We start from the raw sequence: 20,989 nt of genomic DNA, 5'->3' as shown, positions 1-20,989 counted from the left end.
ACTGCACTTATTTTAGAGGGATCAGGTTTGAGTCTACCCTCCTCAATGATAAACCCTAGGAAGGGAATGGAGGAAGAGTGGAACTCGCATTTTTCCGCTTTGACGAACAATTTATTCTCAAGTAATCTTTGAAGAACCAACCGCACCTGCTGCACATGTTCGTCAAAAGTAGATGAATAAATTAATATATCGTCCAGGTAAACGAAAAGAAACTGACCTGTCATGTCCCGAAAAATGTCATTAATAAGACCCTGAAACACGCCGGGAGCATTAGTGAGTCCAAAAGGCATGACAAGATACTCAAAATGTCCGAGTGGAGTGTTGAATGCGGTCTTCCATTCATCCCCCTCTCGGATGCGAACGAGATGGTAAGCGTTACGGAGATCGAGTTTAGTAAAAAATCTAGCAGTCTGTAAGGGAGTAAAGGCCGAATCAAGAAGTGGAAGAGGGTATTTATTCTTGATTGTAATCTGATTAAGGGCGCGGTAGTCAATACACGGCCGTAGGGACTTATCCTTCTTTTCGACAAAGAAAAACCCCGCGGCAACAGGTGAGGTCGAAGGACGAATGAGACCCGCGGCAATAGACGTATTGATGTACTCCTCCAACGCTTTACGTTCAGTGTTCGATACTTGGTATAAGCGGGTTGATGGTAACGCCGCACCGGCTAGCAAATCGATGCCACAATCGTATGGTCGGTGGGGAGGAAGTGAAAGTGCACTATCCTTGCTAAACACCGCTCTCAAGTCATGATAGTTCTTAGGCACGTTTGTCAGGTCTATGTTCTCTATGATAGCGATAGGTGGCGGTGTGTGAGAACCTGTGGCAGAACGGAGGCAATGTGTGTGGCAAGTAACACTCCAATTAATAATAGCAGCACGAGACCAGTCTATGTGCGGATTGTGTTTCTGTAGCCAGGTTATTCCCAAAATGACGGGCGCGGACCGTGAAGGCATAATATAAAAAATTATTTTTTCACTATGATTACCAGACAAGTGCAAGTTGAGTGGGTGGGTCTGGTGGGTAATACTGGCTAACAAGCGCCCATCGAGAGAATACACCTCTTTGGGTTCATGCAATTTTATAACAGGAATCAAATGACGTTTCATAAATTCAAAGTCCAAAAAATTGTCATCTGCCCCAGAGTCAATAAGAGCAGAAATGTCTATTTGTTGGTTAGACCAATACAAAGTACCTTTTAGTTGCATTCTGCCTGCGGCCAATGGAGGAGAACGGCGACCTCTGGTGGACGTTTCATCGGGTGATTGCGTGCGCAATCGTGGCCGTGTGGTAGGATGAGGTAGTACCTTGCAGCGGGAGATTTGATGACCAGGATCCCCGCAGTATAGGCAGAGATGAAGCCGAAGACGGCGCTCCCTTTCGGCGGTGGAGAGTCGGCGACCACCCAATTGCATCGGTTCGTCTCTCTGCCACGGGGGGAAGGTGTCCTCGGGGATGAATTGCTCCGTCTTGTAGACGTTTGGTCTGGCAGGCGCTGAGTGGCTGTTAGGCAGGGCTTGTCTCCCTCGTCGGTCCCTTCTCTCTTCCCGTAGGCGGAAGTCGATCTGCACAGCCAGCTCGATGAGAGAGTCCAAGTCCGTCGGCAGTGACATCGGGATTAATAAATGCCGAATTTCGTCCGCAAGCCCCATGAAGAAAGCGTCTAACAGCGCCGAAGGACCCCAGTCACAATCGGCGGCCAAGGTTCGGAACTCGATCGCGTACTCCGCGACCCGTCGTGACCCCTGCTGCAGCCGGAAGAGGGATCTCGCTGCTTCTCTGCCTGGGAGCCGTTGTTGGAATATTTGTTTCAAAGTTTTGGAGAAGCTTGCATATGAGGAAATGGTGGTGGTCTGACGGTTCCACTCAGCAGTAGCCCAGGTGCCTGCCCGGCCAGACAGGTGAGTGATGACAAAAGCAACTTTAGCTCGCTCAGAAGTGAAAGCGGAAGAGTTAAGCTCAAAGTGTAGTTCGCATTGTGTCAGGAAATGTCTTACGTCATCCCCATCTCCGGAAAAACGTTCAGGACGGGATAGCCGCATATTGGTGGTTGTAGCGGGTGGCATGGGCTGAGCGGGTGCCGGGTCTTGTCCAGTGGTCGAAGTGGGAACGACGGCGGCTAGTAGTTCGTTCATACGCTCCAACATGGCGTCTTGCCGCTCCGACAGACTCTGTAGGCCCCGGCCCAGGTGGTCTAGCTGGTCCCCCTGCTGACTGATGCGTTGGGCCTGGCCTTGAAAAGCCCTTTTCCAGGGATCGGTCTCTGCGGGTTCCATATATTTGGCCGGAACTTTTCTGTTACGAAACTTGGAGAGTGGATCCCAAGGATGCAGAGACGTAGTAAGATATAGTAAATTCTTCCTTTATTTAGGTGGAAGTGGAACGTAGCCAAACAAAAACAAAAAGCGATGGTGGAAATACAAAACACACCATGAATAAATAACTATATCAAACAATCCAAAATTGAACAGAAAACGCTAGACGAAGCTAGGATATAAAATAAGCAAACCTGAGAGGAGCACAAAAACAGACTTGAAAGACTGTAAGTTTGTAGGATGCCAAGACACGTGCGAGAGTACTTGCAGTGGATACAAAGTTCCGGCCCTGACAGGCCGTCAGCACCCAAACTAAATAGACCACCTAATCAGCTTTCAGGTGTGCATGATCGCCCAGCGTCAGCTGCACTCCAGACTGTGGGCGAGAGTGAGAGTAAAACATGATGTGCAAAACAACACAGAAAAACATGAAAAATACAGTTTACCACAGTGAGTATTTGCATGTTTGGTTGATAGAAGTCATTTTCTCTTCCGTAGATATTTTTTAGTTTGCATGCTGAAAATCTATTTTTTTTGGGGAACAAATTAGTATTTTTACGCACTCAAAATGACAAAAAAAATAATGATTTAAAAAATATATAATGCTCAGTTTTGATTGACATGGCCAGAATGATACTATGGAACAGGGGTAGGGAACCTATGGCTCTAGAGCCAGATGTGGCTCTTTTGATGACTGCATCCGGCTCTCAGATAAATCTGAGCTGACATTGCTTAACACGATAAGTAATGAATAATCCCACTTGTAATCACAGTGTTAAATATAACGTTCAAAATATAAAACATTCTCATGCTTTTTTATGTTCAAGAAGTTGCATTAATGGTAAGAAGTAAATAAATAAATAAATGATAAATGGGTTGTACTTGTATAGCGCTTTTCTACCTTCAAGGTACTCAAAGCGCTTTGACACTACTTCCACATTCACCCATTCACACACACATTCACACACTGATGGAGGGAGCTGCCATGCAAGGCGCCAACCAGCACCCATCAGGAGCAAGGGTGAAGTGTCTTGCTCAGGACACAACGGACGTGACGAGGTTGGTACTAGGTGGGATTTGAACCAGGGACCCTCTGGTTGTGCACGGCCACTCTCCCACTGCACCACCCCGTAATTTATTTATTGGGACGGCGTGGCGCAGTGGGAGAGTGGCCTTAATATTAAAAGTTAATGTTAGTATGGCCCGCAAGTTTTATATGAATGGCGCTTGACAGCTGTGTGTTATTTGGGTCCAAAATGGCTCTTTCAACGTTCTGGGTTGCCTACCCCTGCTTTAGTGGAAAAGCGGCAAACGAGTGAAAGCGACAGAAACGTTGCCATGGAGACGATGCCATGCCTGGCTGCAGTCACACCACGACTTGTCCGTCAGAAATAACAGTCCCTGATAACCTGGACCAATTCAAACCGTTGTTTTTTTTGTTTAATTTGCATTGCCTCACATGATGAACACTACATATATTTCTATATGACGCCGGATAACACTGCGGAAGCCGTCACTTTTTTGCGCCCGCTATCCTGGTACTTTCCCCAGCTATTATCCGCCGACCGCCGTGTTGCTGTAGGGAGGAAAAGATTAACACACATTGTGGAAATAACATTATTCTTCGTGCGTCGGCTAAATACAAATATATTCCACAACCCCAAATATGTCTTTTTCAAAGCCTGCAGTGAAGAAAAAGGTTAGTGATGAGCAAAGACAATTCCAGGAAAAGTGGGAGATGCAATATTACTTTGTTGAGCACAGGGGCACCCCGACGGTGCACAAGGGATACAATTTGAAATGTCATTATACAACGAGACATGCTGAGGAGTATGCAATATTTTTTTTTATTTAAGAAATCTTTTCTTGCGGCCCAGCCTCACCCAAACTCTGCATCCAGTGGCCCCCAGGTAAATTGAGTTTGAGACCCCTGGTTTACAGCTTTCAAATCATTATAACAATATGTTTATTATTGCCTTTGTACTTTATAGTGATGGAGAATTTCACTCCATCATATTCAGAGCTGTGCTTCTCCAGGTCACTGGTGTGTGTGAGTGACAGGAAAAAAAGTTCTGACTCACTTTGAGGTAAGCCGTTTTGGTGCCACCTGTACCTGCGACCTGTGAAAATACAGTCATATCCGAGTCCATCCATCCATCATCTTCCGCTTATCCGAGGTCGGGTCGCGGGGGCAACAGCCTAAGCAGGGAAACCCAGACTTCCCTCTCCCCAGCCACTTCGTCTAGCTCTTCCCGGGGGATCCCGAGGCGTTCCCAGGCCAGCCGGGAGACATAGTCTTCCCAACGTGTCCTGGGTCTTCCCCGTGGCCTCCTACCGGTTGGACGTGCCCTAAACACCTCCCTAGGGAGGCGTTCGGGTGGCATCCTGACCAGATGCCCGAACCACCTCATCTGGTTCCTCTCGATGTGAAGGAGCTGCGGCTTTACTTTGAGTTCCTCCCGGATGGCAGAGCTTCTCACCCTATCTCTAAGGGAGATAGCTTGTACCCGTGATCTTATCCTTTCGGTCATGACCCAAAGCTCATGACCATAGGTAAGGATGGGAACGTAGATCGACCGGTAAATTGAGAGCTTTGCCTTCCGGCTCAGCTCCTTTTTCACCACAACGGATCGATACAACGTCCGCATTACTGAAGACGCCGCATCGATCCGCCTGTCGATCTCACGATCCACTCTTCCCTCACTCGTGAACAAGACTCCTAGGTACTTGAACTCCTCCACTTGGGGCAGGGTCTCCTGAGATGGCATTCCACCCTTTTCCGGGCGAGAACCATGGACTCGGACTTGGAGGTGCTGATTCTCATTCCGATCGCTTCACACTCGGCTGCGAACCGATCCAGCGAGACCTGAAGATCCCGGTCAGATGAAGCCATCAGGACCACATCATCTGCATCATCTCCGAGTCAAGTAGCGTTATTAATAAACACCCACAAAAATAACTGTATTGTGAGGTAATTATGCTGATGGTGTCAATCAGAACTAAGCAGTACTAGTACTGTCTTCTGTTTTAGCCCAAGTGTACATACATACAGTACATGTGTATGAACAGAACTCTACCTTAACCAATAATTACATTCTTTTTCATCAAAGAGTCCAGAGACCTTAACTTAAGTAAATTAAGCTGTTCTGTAAGATACATGCTTGTAATTAACTGTTGTGTTTTTGCGTATAAGGTGTTTGTTTTCATGGTGGTACTGCTGACCTGCTCCATCCTGGTGATAGCCTACGTGGTCCTCCTGCCTATCATTCTCAACACGTACTCCCCTCCATGGATTGCTTGGCACCTATGTTACGGACACTGGAACATCGTCATGATCGTTTTTAATTACTACAAAGCCACCAAGACCGCCCCGGGATACCCTCCTCTTGTAAGGATAGACTTGTATTTATCCCACAATGGGGAACTTACATTGTTGCAGTGCCGTTTTTTTACGTACTGAGAATTAAAGCGTAATGAAAAACATAATAATAGCAATAAACACTCATTCTGTGGTTGCACAAGTCACTTTGCAGTCCATGCTCAGTGAATGTAAAGCAATGCTTTAATGGTTGTTAATTGTGTTGGATTTCTTTCAGGAAAAAAATGGCATGCCTTTTGTGTCCGTCTGCAAGAAATGTGTCAATCCCAAACCAGCTAGAACACATCACTGTGGTATCTGCAACAGGTGAGTCCATGTCATTGCAACTGTCTTCTAGATTCAAAGTCCTACTAATGTCAAAAAGTAAAAGATGCTTTAATATAAATTGAATACAACTCATATTGTTTATTATCATTCTCATTTAAACCGCAATAAACCCGTCTTTATCGCTCGTATTTGGTTCCAGGCCTGACCGTGGTAAACAATACATTTCTGCAAAGAAGGAATTATTAACAATACATGTACTATTTTAATCGCTAAAGCATATAACACGTATTTACGACATTCTAAATATGTTTTTTTTTAACATTACGAGAGCCCTCTCGACATGAAATAACCCTCCACCCATTTACAATTGTGTAACCCAATATTGTAATGCTGCCTGACCCTGAGCCAATCAGTGGCCATGACACTGAACAGGGTGCTCTGATAGCTTTGGTGTCATCTAGCGACAAATACTACCGTGGTATTGATATTTTTTGTTGATTCGGCCATTTTTATGTGTGCAAAAATACATAAAGGATGCTAAAAAAAAAAAAATAAAAAAAATCCACGTTCGAGTGAAGCTGCAAACCTCAAAATGCGATGTGGCGAGGGACAACTGTAGTTAACATAATTACAAATACATCAACAATATGTATACATTTAGTATTAATAAATGTTTAAATAAATTTACATTGCTATTTTTTATGTTTATTGACTAGATATTTAATTTTGCTCAAAAAAATAACTCTGACCATTTAGGGAATAGGTGTCAAACTCTGGCCCGCCGCGTAATTTCATTTGGCCCTTGAGGCAATATCAAATTAACATTAGAGCTGGCCCGCCGGTGCTATACAGCGGTGCCGCTATAACACCGCATTCACCGATTCCCCGGGAGACTCTCAAATTTCAGTTCCCCTCCCGAAAATCTCCCGGTGCAACCATTCTCCCGAATTCCACCCGGACAACAATATTGGGAGTGTGCCTTAAAGGCACTGCCTTTAGCGTCCCCTACAACCTTTCGTCAAGTCTGTTTTTCCTCCTCACAAACAGCGTGCCGGCCCAGTCACGTTATATATGTGGCTTCTACACACATGTGAGTAAATGCAAGGCATACTTGATCAACAGCATACATGTCACACTGAGGGTGGCCATATAAACAACTTTAACACTGTTACAAGTATGCGCCACACTGTGAACCCACACCAAACAAGAATGACCAACACATTTCGGGAGAACATCCGCACCGTAACACAACATAAACACAACAGAACAAATACCCAGAACCCCTTGTAGCACTAACTCTTCCGGACCACTACAATATACACCCCCCCTCCCCGCTACCAACAAACCCCCCTAACCCCGCCCACCTGAGCCTCGACATTAACTGAGCAGTAAAAAGGCCTGACTGGTTAATTTATTCATTATTTTATTTTCAAATGTATTAGCCTCTGGAAAAAGTTAATGTTGATATTTACCTCAGAAGGCTGCAAATACAAGAGAGGCATTCAATTTTTATTTAAATTTGATTTGATATGCCATTGCTATTTTTTAATTATTGTTATTATTATTTGAAACTCAATTTTGCATGTCACTATAAAGTTATATAAGCCTTGCTTCTTCAATATTCAATGAAAAACTCGTTTGGGTCCCTATTCAATCAATCAATCAATATTTGCTTATATAGCCCTAAATCACTAGTGTCTCAAAGGGCTGCACAAACCACAACACAAACCACTACGACATCCTCGGTAGGCCCACATAAGGGCAAGGAAAACTCACACCCAGTGGGACGTGGGTGACAATGATGACTATGAGAACCTTGGAGAGGAGGAAAGCAATGGATGTCGAGCGGGTCTAACATGATACTGTGAAAGTTCAATCCATAATGGATCCAACACAGTCGCAAGAGTCCAGTCCAAAGCGGATCCAACACAGCAGCGAGAGTCCCGTTCACAGCGGAGCCAGCAGGAAACCATCCCAAGCGGAGGCGGATCAGCAGCGCAGAGATGTCCCCAGCCGATACACAGGCGAGCAGTACATGGCCAGCGGATCGGACCGGACCCCCTCCACAAGGGAGAGTGGGACATAGGAGAAAAAGAAAAGAAACGGCAGATCAACTGGTCTAAAAAGGGAGTCTATTTAAAGGTTAGAGTATACAAATGAGTTTTAAGGTGAGACTTAAATGGCATCTCGAACTTTTACCGGGAGGGCATTCCAGAGTACTGGAGCCCGAAATGAAAACGCTCTATAGCCCGCAGACTTTTTTTGGGCTCTAGGAATCACTAATAAGCCGGAGTCTTTTGAACGCAGATTTCTTGCCGGGACATATGGTACAATACAATCGGCAAGATAGGATGGAGCTAGACCGTGTAGTATTTTATACGTAAGTAGTAAAACCTTAAAGTCACATGTTAAGTGCACAGGAAGCCAGTGCAGGTGAGCCAGTACAGGTATATATGTATGTATATATGTATATAAAGGTATATACAGTATAGGTATATATGTATGTATATATGTATATAAAGGTATATACAGTATAGGTATATATGTATGTATATATGTATATAAAGGTATATACAGTACAGGTATATATGTATGTATATATGTATATAAAGGTATATACAGTATAGGTATATATGTATGTATATATGTATATAAAGGTATATACAGTATAGGTATATATGTATGTATATATGTATATAAAGGTATATACAGTACAGGTGTAATGTGATCAAACTTTCTTGTTCTTGTCAAAAGTCTAGCAGCCGCATTTTGTACCAACTGTAATCTTTTAATGCTAGACATGGGGAGACCCGTAAATAACACGTTACAGTAATCGAGACGAGGCGTAATAAAAGGTTAATTTGTTCGACCTCGGCCCGCGGCTTTGTTCAGTTTTAAATTTTGTCCCACTCTGTATGTGAGTTTGACACCCCCGATTTAGGGAATTTGACTAGTCCATCTTTTTAATTGAATAAAAACATTGTAATGTATATTGAATAAAATGCATAATTCAGCTTACCGGAATCTATTACTATCAAAAAAATGTATATAATCAACAATTCCTAACAATACCTTTTAACCTTTTTGACCAGTGTGTAGCTGTTTTCTAGATATTTATTTCTATTGAAAATAAATATATTTCTATCCATCATACAAAATAGTTGGTAGTACAAGAGAGAAAAAAACAAGTCTAATGCATTATTCTCTTTTTGTGCAGGTGCATTCTAAAGATGGACCATCACTGTCGTATCCTTTTGTCAAGGCAGACCATATTTAGAGTTGCACAGGAAATGTCCTTGATTGGTTCGCCCTTAATGCTCTCCAATCAGCCTGGTTGAATACCTGTGTAGGACATTTTAACCACCGTTACTTCTTCTGCTTCTGCCTCTTCATGAGCCTGGGCTGTGTGTACTGCAGCGTCAGTGGCAGAAACCTCTTCATAGATGCGTATCATACCCTAGAGGTGAGCGGACCTGCCTCATGAGCGCAGTGTTTCCCTTCAATGCACCTTTGCAACTTTGTGGTTGTTGGTTTTGTCATGTCTGTCTCTGCGGGGTTATAATAACAAAAGCCTATTTGTCGCTTTCTTTTAACACTCTGCTTGGGGTTTGCGGGCTGCTGCTTTAGCGCTTTAAACATTTGGAAATTGAAAAACCAGGGATACCTGTAACAGGGATGGGACCTCTCATAGGGCTTCTTCCCGCTGGTCAGGTACTAACTAAAACATATTCACTAGTACATGTGACTATTATCATTACTTTATCGTCTAATGTGTTTTCTTTTTCGTCTGAAGGCGGACTATGTGACACCTGCGCCTGTGTACACCTTTAAGGAAAAGATTTTAAATAAGAGTATCATCTACATGTGGGTTCTCACCAGGTAAAATCCGTCATTCTTGAAGCATCATTTTTAACGCAGTTGTAGTCAAGTTCTGTAGGACTTGAACCCCAGGATGCAGAAATGGCAGGCATAGCGCAGGAAAACATGACTTTAATGTCAAAAAGCAAATAGTGCAACTGGTAAGTGCACATGCAGGGGAAACAGGAAACAATCATCGAGCCCTGACTTGAGGGCGAGGCAGGCATAAATAGCAGCATGATTGGCAACTGCAACCAGGTGTGCCAGGCTGCCAATCAGGGACAGGTGAGGGAAACGAGCGCTCAGGACAGGGGTCGGGAACCGTTTTGGCTGAGAGAGCCATGAAAGCCAAATGTTTTGCGCCTGTGTACACCTTTTAAGGAAAATATTTTAAATAAGAGTATCATCTACATGTGGGTTCTCACCAGGTAAAAGCGGTCATTTTTGAAGCATCATTTTTAACGCAGTTGTAGTCAAGTTCTGTAGAACTTGAACCCCAGGATGCAGAAATGGCAGGCATAGCGCAGGAAAACATGACTTTAATGTCAAAAAGCAAATAGTGCAACTGGTAAGTGCATATGCAGGGGAAACAGGAAACAATCATCGAGCCCTGACTTGAGGGCGAGGCAGGCATAAATAGCAGCACGATTGGCAACTGCAAGCAGGTGTGCCAGGCTGCCAATCAGGGACAGGTGAGGGAAACGAGCGCTCAGGGCAGGGGTCGGGAACCGTTTTGGCTGAGAGAGCCATGAAAGCCAAATGTTTTGCGCCTGTGTACACCTTTAAGGAAAATATTTTAAATAAGAGTATCATCTACATGTGGGTTCTCACCAGGTAAAATCTGTCATTCTTGAAGCATCATTTTTAATGCGGTTGTAGTCAAGTTCTGTAGAACTTGAACCCCAGGATGCAGAAACGGCAGGCATAGCGCAGGAAAACATGACTTTAATGTCAAAAAGCAAATAGTGCAACTGGTAAGTGCACATGCAGGGGAAACAGGAAACAATCATCGAGCCCTGACTTGAGGGCGAGGCAGGCATAAATAGCACAGCATGATTGGCAACTGCAAGCAGGTGTGCCAGGCTGCCAATCAGGGACAGGTGAGGGAAACGAGCGCTCAGGGCAGGGGTCGGGAACCGTTTTGGCTGAGAGAGCCATGAAAGCCAAATGTTTTGCGCCTGTGTACACCTTTAAGGAAAAGATTTTAAATAAGAGTATCATCTACATGTGGGTTCTCACCAGGTAAAATCTGTCATTCTTGAAGCATCATTTTTAACGCAGTTGTAGTCAAGTTCTGTAGAACTTGAATCCCAGGATGCAGAAATGGCAGGCATAGCGCAGGAAAGCATGACTTTAATGTCAAAAAGCAAATAGTGCAACTGGTAAGTGCACATGCAGGGGAAACTGGAAACAATCATCGAGCCCTGACTTGAGGGCGAGGCAGGCATAAATAGCAGCATGATTGGCAACTGCAAGCAGGTGTGACAGGCTGCCAATCAGGGACAGGTGAGGGAAACGAGCGCTCAGGACAGGGGTCGGGAACCGTTTTGGCTGAGAGAGCCATGAAAGCCAAATGTTTTGCGCCTGTGTACACCTTTAAGGAAAATATTTTAAATAAGAGTATCATCTACATGTGGGTTCTCACCAGGTAAAATCCGTCATTCTTGAAGCATCATTTTTAACGCAGTTGTAGTCAAGTTCTGTAGATCTTGAACCCCAGGATGCAGAAATGGCAGGCATAGCGCAGGAAAACATGACTTTAATGTCAAAAAGCAAATAGTGCAACTGGTAAGTGCACATGCAGGGGAAACAGGAAACAATCATCGAGCCCTGACTTGAGGGCGAGGCAGGCATAAATAGCAGCATGATTGGCAACTGCAAGCAGGTGTGCCAGGCTGCCAATCAGGGACAGGTGAGGGAAACGAGCGCTCAGGACAGGGGTCGGGAACCGTTTTGGCTGAGAGAGCCATTAAAGCCAAATGTTTTGCGCCTGTGTACACCTTTAAGGAAAAGATTTTAAATAAGAGTATCATCTACATGTGGGTTCTCACCAGGTAAAATATGTCATTTTTGAAGCATCATTTTTAACGCAGTTGTAGTCAAGTTCTGTAGAACTCGAACCCCAGGATGCAGGAATGGCAGGCATAGCGCAGGAAAGCATGACTTTAATGTCAAAAAGCAAATAGTGCAACTGGTAAGTGCACATGCAGGGGAAACAGGAAACAATCATCGAGCCCTGACTTGAGGGCGAGGCAGGCATAAATAGCAGCACGATTGGCAACTGCAAGCAGGTGTGCCAGGCTGCCAATCAGGGACAGGTGAGGGAAACGAGCGCTCAGGGCAGGGGTCGGGAACCGTTTTGGCTGAGAGAGCCATGAAAGCCAAATGTTTTGCGCCTGTGTACACCTTTAAGGAAAATATTTTAAATAAGAGTATCATCTACATGTGGGTTCTCACCAGGTAAAATCTGTCCTTTTTGAAGCATCATTTTTAACGCATTTGAACTTGAACCCCAGGATGCATAAATGGCAGGCATAGCGCAGGAAAACATGACTTTAATGTCAAAAAGCAAATAGTGCAACTGGTAAGTGCACATGCAGGGGAAACAGGAAACAATCATCGAGCCCTGACTTGAGGGCGAGGCAGGCATAAATAGCAGCATGATTGGCAACTGCAAGCAGGTGTGCCAGGCTGCCAATCAGGGACAGGTGAGGGAAACGAGCGCTCAGGACAGGGATCGGGAACCGTTTTGGCTGAGAGAGCCTTGAAAGCCAAATGTTTTGCGCCTGTGAACACCTTTAAGGAAAAGATTTTAAATAAGAGTATCATCTACATGTGGGTTCTCACCAGGTAAAATCTGTCATTTTTGAAGCATCATTTTTAACGCGGTTGTAGTCAAGTTCTGTAGAACTTGAACCCCAGGATGCAGAAACGGCAGGCATAGCGCAGGAAAACATGACTTTAATGTCAAAAAGCAAATAGTGCAACTGGTAAGTGCACATGCAGGGGAAACCGGAAACAATCATCGAGCCCTGACTTGAGGGCGAGGCAGGCATAAATAGCAGCATGATTGGCAACTGCAAGCAGGTGTGCCAGGCTGCCAATCAGGGACAGGTGAGGGAAACGAGCGCTCAGGACAGGGGTCGGGAACCGTTTTGGCTGAGAGAGCCATGAAAGCCAAATGTTTTGCGCCTGTGTACACCTTTAAGGAAAAGATTTTAAATAAGAGTATAATCTACATGTGGGTTCTCACCAGGTAAAATCTGTCATTCTTGAAGCATCATTTTTAACGCAGTTGTACTCAAGTTCTGTAGGACTTGAACCCCAGGATGCAGAAATGGCAGGCATAGCGCAGGAAAACATGACTTTAATGTCAAAAAGCAAATAGTGCAACTGGTAAGTGCACATGCAGGGGTAACAGGAAACAATCATCGAGCCCTGACTTGAGGGCGAGGCAGGCATAAATAGCAGCACGATTGGCAACTGCAAGCAGGTGTGCCAGGCTGCCAATCAGGGACAGGTGAGGGAAACGAGCGCTCAGGACAGGGGTCTGGAACCTTTTTGGCTGAGAGAGCCTTGAAAGCCAAATATTTTTAAATTTATTTATATCTTTTAAACACTGAATACAACTAAATGTGTGCATTTTTAAGTAAGACCAACATTTTTAGAGTGTAATAAGTCTCTAATTATTTTTAACAACATATTTTTTCTGAAGCTAACCAATGACAAATAACATACTTCTTAACATTAATGCGACTTCTTGAAATGCATGAGAATGTTTTATATTTTGAACGTTATTTTTAACACTGATTACCAGAGGAATTATTCACTACTTATCGTTTATTAGGCAATGTGAGCTAAGATTTATCTGAGAGCCAGATGCAGTTATCCAAAGAGCCACATCTGGCTCAAGAGCCATAGTTTCCCTACCCCTGGTTCAGGGAGACATGCAGAAAAATGGAACTAAAATAAAAGCGCTGACAGGAAATAAACACAAATTAAGGAAACACAACCAGACGTAAATGTGTCAGATCGTCACAGTTGTAAAGGAAGTAAGCTACAAGCAGTACATGTAATCGCTTTATTTATGTTCTTGGATTGTTTGCAGCGTTTTTGCAACACTGCGACAAACTGCTTGATGGCACGTATTTTGTTCTGTGATGCTTGTTGATTACCATTTCAAAACAAACAATAAGTAATAGAAAGTGTATAGATTGTTTCCCAGCTCAATTTGTGGGCCGTCCTAAGACCGTAATAACTGTCATACAAGTGCAGGGAGAAGTTAACCACTATGTAATATTTTATAATAAAGTGAAAATTATTCAGCTGTCAAGACACCTGAAATACATGTGACAGAGTGTGAACAGGAGGGTGTCATAGGTATAGAAATGATTAAGTCAAGGGTGCCCATTACGTCGATCGCGAGCTACCAGTCGACCGCGGGGGGTGTGTCAGTCGAGCTCCAGCCAGGCTTTTAAAAAAAATAGACCTAAAAATGAGTGATCATTAATCTTCACCAAGACGTCACTTAAATGACATTCACGGTACCGGAGGGTCTTGTGAGATGACGCTGGCTGCTGCAAGATCATTATTATGAAAATATGACCGAGAGGAAGGCGAGAAACACTTTTTATTTCAACAGACTCTCGCGCCGTACCTTCCGTCAAAACTCTAAAGGCCGACTGCACATTTCCTATCTTCACAATAAAAGCCCTGCTTCATGCTGCCTGCGCTAACTAAATACAGAGTCTCGGAAAACTGGCGTGCACAAGCGATCCCTCAGAAAGCTGGCGTGCACATCACTTGTGCACGCCAGCTTTCCGAGACTTTGTATTTAGTTAGCGCAGGCAGCATGAAGCAGGGCTTTTATTGTGAAGATAGGAAATGTGCAGTCGGCCTTTAGAGTTTTGACGGAAGGGACGGCGCGAAAGTCTGTTGAAATAAAAAGTGTTTCTCGCCTTCCTCTCTGTCATTTTTTCATAATAATGAACTGGCAGCAGCCAGCGTCATCTCACAAGACCCTCGGGTGCCGTGAATGTCAATCAAGCAAGCTACGGAATTTGCCACCAATGTTTTTCTTGTAAAGTGTATGGAAGCTGGATGAATTAGATGCCAAAAACCAACCACTTTCATGTGGTATTGTACAGAAAGGACAACTTTTTTTCTCCTCCATTTGAAAATGTGGGCGTTATCATCATTACTGTCTGATTCCAATCAATGCAAGTCATCAGAATCAGGTAATACACCAACTTATATTCTTGTCTTCATGAAAGAAAGACATCTATATGTGTTACACATGCTTGTATTATCATTAAACACATTTAACTTGTTTACAAAAATGTCTCTTTCATAAATAAATATAAATGATATATATAAATGAGGTAGATCCCCTCGAGTTGGTCAATTGAAAAGTAGCTCGCCTGCAGAAAAAGTGTGGGCACCCCTGGATTAAGTGATCAGTGGAACCTCGATTTACGAACCCAATTAGTTCTTGAACATGGTTTGTAAATTGAAATTCTCCATAAGAAACAATGCAAATATGAATATTTGGTTCCGGCCTTGACAAAAGTCCCTACTTTAGTTATGGTTTGTACACGTTAAACACAATATAAGGTGATATATAGTACTACATATTATATACTATACAGTAGTATATCAAACAAACATAACAGCTTTATTTACAAACCAGAACAACAACAACGACAAGCTCAACTGTGCTGTCTGCCAACAAGCCCGCACTCACAGAAGTCCCGTTGGTGCGCTCACACACGATCAGAAATCACAAAACCTTAACTTTAACAACCGTATTGCCAGAATAATAAACATTTTAAAAAGTAAAATCTACTTACAGTAAATTAACATCTGCAAGAGGAGAGAAATGACAAGGGAGGGGGGTGGGGGTAAGGCACCGTATGTTTATGTGTACTCTTGGAAGAGGCGCCGCTGAATGAGAGGTAGTCTTCTCCTCTGCTGCGAAATAAGTCCGTTTTGGCATCTTTTCCATATTTTTCCTTCCTCAATCTCTTCAACACAAGCGAGCACAAAATGGTTCAAACACAAAGGCATGTTTGGCGCAATCTAAAAGTTTGTAAATGGAAAAGTTCCCAAATAGAGGGGTTTGTAAATTGAGGTTACGCTGTACCCTTCTACTGAGCAGAAAGACCCTTTCCTGGTTTGCAATAAATACAAATTTAGGTTTTCTGCCTTTCATCGTCACTCTTTTCGTCTTTGTCATCACTGGTAAGTAAAGGCCAAAAATGTCTAACTTTTTTATGGCTCGGTTGGTAGAGTGGCCGTGCCAGCAACTTGAGGGTTGCAGGTTCGATCCCCGCTTCTGCCATCCTAGTCACTGCCGTTGTGTCTTTGGCAAGACACTTTACCCACCTGCTCCCAGTGCCACCCACACTGGTTTAAATATGTAAATTAGATATTGGGTTTAACAATGTAAATGGTTGTACTTGTATAGCGCTTTTCTATCCCTTTTTAAGGAGCCCAAAGCACTTTGACAGTATTTCCACATTTACCCATTCACACACTGATGGCGGGAGCTGCCATGCAAGGTGCTAACCAGGACCCATCAGGAGCAAGGGTGAAGTGTCTTGCTCAAGGACACAACGGACGTGACTAGGATGGTAGAAGGTGGGGATTGAACCAGTAACCCTCAGATTGCTGGCACGGCCACTCTCCCAACTTCGCCACGCCGTCCGATGTAAAGCGCTTTGAGTCACTACAGAAAAGCGCTATATAAATATAATTCACTTCACTTCACTTTGGAGTTAATCCTTCAGATCAGAGCTATGACCATTGGCCAAATTCAGCCCATGAGCGACATCAGATCGGCATGCAAGTTCGGTTCAAAACTTGGCAAACAGGAGAGCACTTCTGTCACATAAAGCAGTGGTTCTCAACCTTTTTTCAGTGATGTACCCCCTGTCAACATTTTTTAAATTCATGTACCCCCTAATCAGAGCAAAGCATTTTTGGTCAAAAAAAGAGATAAAGAAGTAAAATACAGCACTATGTCATCAGTTTATGTTTTATTAAATTGTATAACAGTGCAAAATATTGCTCATTTGTAGTGGTCTTTCTTGAACTATTTGGAAAAAATATATATAAAAATAGCTAAAAATTGTTGAAAAATAAACAAGTGATTTAATTATAAAGATTTCTACACATAGAAGTAATCATCAACTTAAAGTGTCCTCTTTGGGGATTGTAATAGAGATCCATCTGGATTCATGAACTTAATTCTAAACATTTCTTCACAAAAAAATAAATCTTTAACATCAATATTTATGGAACATGTCCACAAAAAATCTAGCCGTCAACACTGAATATTGCATTATTGTATTTCTTTTCACAGATTATGAACTCACATTCATATTTGGTTGAAGTATTATTCAATAAATATATTCATAAAGGATTTTTCAATTGTTGCTATTTTTAGAATATTAAAAAAAAATCTCACGTACCCCTTGGCATACCTTCAAGTACCCCCAGGGGTACATGTACCCCCAGTTGAGAACCACTGACATAGAGGATCTTGGACTCCTCTTTTTGCAGTCCACCCTCATAAACAGCAGTGTGCACCTGTCGTGTAAAGCAGTGGTCCCCAACCGGGCAGCAGAATATTTGTTTTATTAATTTTCTTTATTTTTATTAATTAAAAAAAAAAAAAAATTAAACATGTTTTTTATATATTTTTTATTATTATTAAATGATTTTTTTTGTTTTTTTGTTTTTTTGTATTTTGATTTAATAATAATCAAAAAAAAAAAAAAGGATTATTATTGAATCAAAATACAAAAAACACAAGATACACTTACAATTAGTGCACCAACTCAAAAAACATCCCTTTTCATGACAAAAAAATAAATAAATAAAAAATCCCCCCCTGCCGGGCCGCGGGACAAATTATCAAGCGTTGACCGGTCCGCAGCTACAAAAAGGTTGGGAACCACTGATGTAAATGATCTTTCACTATTGTTTTGCTGTAAGGCAGGGGGATAATCAACACAATTTTTGGGTGGGCCACATTTCCAGAAAACTAAGCACCGGGGGGGCCGGACTTCTCCCTTCATTATAAGTCTTATTTTGTATACTCCGGAGAACCAATGTCCTCTACAGTAGACTTTTAAATTTGCTCTATTTTGTTAGAATAACAGGAGCACTCGGCCGTTTTTAGGAATATTTTGCAAAAAAGCTAGTCAAAGATCATCTCTATGAAAGCACTCTAGTCTTTTTTAACCGAAATAAACGGGCCACCATAGCCTAATGAGGAAAAAGGGAGGCCCTAAAACGGAGCCTTGAGGAACACCACTAGTATAGCTAAAGAAGTTGAACAAATACTACTGAGTGAATCTGAATTAAACAAACTACAGCAACACCTTAGTTACATAAATCACATTACAAAAATCAATCAATCAATCAATGTTTACTTATATAGCCCTAGATCGCTAGTGTCTCAAAGGGCTGCACAAACCACTACGACATCCTCGGTGGGCCCACATAAGGGCAAGGAAAACTCACACCCAGTGGGACGTCGGTGACAATGATGACTATGAGAACATGATACTGTGATACTGATGATACTGATGACTATGAGAACATATGAAAACATGATACTGTGAAAGATGGATCCAACACAGTCGCGAGAGTCCAGTCCAAAGCGGATCCAACACAGCAGCGAGAGTCCCGTTCACAGCGGAGCCAGCAGGAAACCATCCCAAGCGGAGGCGGATCAGCAGCGCAGAGATGTCCCCAGCCGATACACAGGCAAGCAGTACATAGCCACCGGATCGGACCGGACTCCCTCCACAAAGGAGAGTGGGACATAGAAGAAAAAGAAAAGAAACGGCAGATCAACTGGTCTAAAAATGGAGTCTATTTAAAATAAAACGTAACTTCCAAAAAGGACAGGACTTAAAGGGATGCCTTTAAAAAAAAAAGCCTCAGTTATGAAAATCCAAGTTTAGACCACATTGTTCTAATTGCTAATAAGGCCAATGTGGTCCAAGTTCCTTTGTACAACAGGAGGAATGGGAAGCAACAATTGTTGTCTCCCAAGTTTTGAACTGGTGTGATTCCTGGGCCTTAAAAAAAGCATCAGCCTTTTACAGTAGGATCTTTGACTAGTGTTTTTGCTCTCGGTTCGTCAAAAAACAGAGCGCTCCGGTCTCATAAAGGACCTTGGAGTATCATATTGCTTGTATTTGAATGCATGACTTATTTTGGGAAGAAGTAGATGGTGACTCCAAATGTGTTTTGTTCTTTCAGCACGACGGCAGTGACCCTTGGAGCTCTAACTACTTGGCATGCAATTCTCATATCCAGGGGTGAAACCAGCATTGAAAAGTACATCAACTACAAGGAAAAGAGTCGATTGGCCAAAATGGGACAGGTGAGTGTGTAGATTGTTTAAATCAGGGGTCACCAACGCGGTGCCCGCGGGCACCAGGTAGCCCGTAAGGACCAGATGAGTCGCCCGCTGGCCTGTTCTAAAAATAGCTCAAATAGCAGCACTTACCAGTGAGCTGCCTCTATTTTTTTAATTGTATTTATTTACTAGCAAGCTGGTCTCGCTTTGCTTGACATTTTTAATTCTAAGAGAGACAAAACTCAAATAGAATTTAAAGATCCAAGAAAACATTTTAAAGACTTGGTCTTCACTTGTTGTCTATCTGTGTTGACACTGGCGACTTGTCCGGGGTGTGCACCGCCTTCCGCCCGATTGTGGCTGAGGTGGGCACCAGCGACCCCAAAGGGAATGGGTTGTAGAAAATGGATGAATGGATGATATATATTCATAACTGCTAGGCATATTTGGTGTTCTTGGGGCTGACATGAAAGACAAACGTGTGAGACTACATACCTGCCAACTTCTGAAACTCAAAGAGTCTAGTAGCCAGGGGCCGCAGGCGGGGGGGTTTTTCGTCGGATGGGGGCGAGGCAAAATTAATTTCAGCATCCAGGACACGTTGGGAAGACTATGTCTCCCGGCTGTCCTGGGAACTTCTCGGGATCCGTGCGTAAGTGTATCGGCTGGGGACATCTCTGCGCTGTTGATCCGCCTCCGCTTGGGATGGTTTCCTGCTGGCTCCGCTGTGAACGGGACTCTCGCTGCTGTGTTGGATCCGCTTTGGACTGGACTCTCGCGACTGTGTTGGATCCATTATGGATTGAACTTTTCACAGTATCATGTTAGACCCGCTCGACATCCATTGCTTTCCTCCTCTCCAAGGTTCTCATAGTCATCGACGTCCCACTGGGTGTGAGTTTTCCTTGCCCTTATGTGGGCCTACCGAGGATGTCGTAGTGGTTTGTGCAGCCCTTTGAGACACTAGTGATTTAGGGCTATATAAGTAAACATTGATTGATTGATTGATTGATTCACTTGTTTAAATAAATTCATTTTTTTTTTTTTACTTTGCTTCTTATAACTTTCAGAAAGACAATTTTCGAGAAAAAATACAACCTTAAAAAGGATTTTAGGATTTTTAAACACATAGACCTTTTTATCTTTTAAATTCCTTCCTCTTTTTTCCTGACAATTTAAATCAATGTTCAAGTAAACATGTTTTTTATTGTAAAGAATAATAAATACATTTTAATTTAATTCTTCATTTTAGCTTCTGTTTTTCCGACGAAGAATATTTGTGAAATATTTCTTTAAACTTATTATGATTAAAATTAAAAAAAAATATTCTGGCAAATCTAGAAAATCTGTAGAATCAAATTGAAATCTTATTTCAAAGTCTTTTGAATTTCTTTTTAAAAAAATTGTTCTGGAAAATCTAGAAGAAATAATGATTTGTCTTTGTTAGAAATATAGCTTGGTCCAATTTGTTATATATTCTAACAAAGTGCAGATTGGATTTTAACCTATTTAAAACATGTCATCAGAAGTGTTAAATTAATCTTAATCAGGAAAAATTACTAATGATGTTCCATAAATTATTTTTTTAATTTTTTCCAAAAGATTAAAAATTAGCTAGTTTTTCTCTTCTTTTTTTCGGTTGAATTTTGAATTTTAAAGAGTCGAAATTGAAGATAAACTATGTTTCAAAATTTAATTTTCATTTTTTTTGTGTTTTATTCTCTTTTGAACCGTTCAATTAAGTGTTTTTTTCATCATTTATTCTCTATTTAAAAACCTTCCGTGAAAAGAAAA

General features: G+C 42.5%; 1 protein-coding gene across 2 annotated transcripts in view; it reads left to right on the top strand.

Annotated features, from left to right (window-relative positions):
- Positions 1 to 20,989, top strand: part of zdhhc16a (zinc finger DHHC-type palmitoyltransferase 16a) — a 30,259-nt gene that overhangs the window by 7,073 nt on the left and 2,197 nt on the right. For both annotated transcript variants that reach the window (XM_061910150.1, XM_061910151.1), the window contains exons 3-9: positions 5,509 to 5,703; positions 5,912 to 6,000; positions 9,179 to 9,207; positions 9,291 to 9,424; positions 9,589 to 9,672; positions 9,755 to 9,840; positions 19,096 to 19,219. In XM_061910150.1, the coding sequence (XP_061766134.1) occupies positions 5,509 to 5,703; positions 5,912 to 6,000; positions 9,179 to 9,207; positions 9,291 to 9,424; positions 9,589 to 9,672; positions 9,755 to 9,840; positions 19,096 to 19,219 (741 nt within the window). The remainder of the gene's footprint in view (positions 1 to 5,508; positions 5,704 to 5,911; positions 6,001 to 9,178; positions 9,208 to 9,290; positions 9,425 to 9,588; positions 9,673 to 9,754; positions 9,841 to 19,095; positions 19,220 to 20,989) is intronic.

This window comes from Nerophis ophidion, linkage group LG09 (genome assembly GCF_033978795.1).
Source record: "Nerophis ophidion isolate RoL-2023_Sa linkage group LG09, RoL_Noph_v1.0, whole genome shotgun sequence".
Classification (NCBI taxonomy): Eukaryota; Metazoa; Chordata; class Actinopteri; order Syngnathiformes; family Syngnathidae; genus Nerophis; species Nerophis ophidion.
This window is presented reverse-complemented; position numbering and strand designations above follow the sequence as displayed.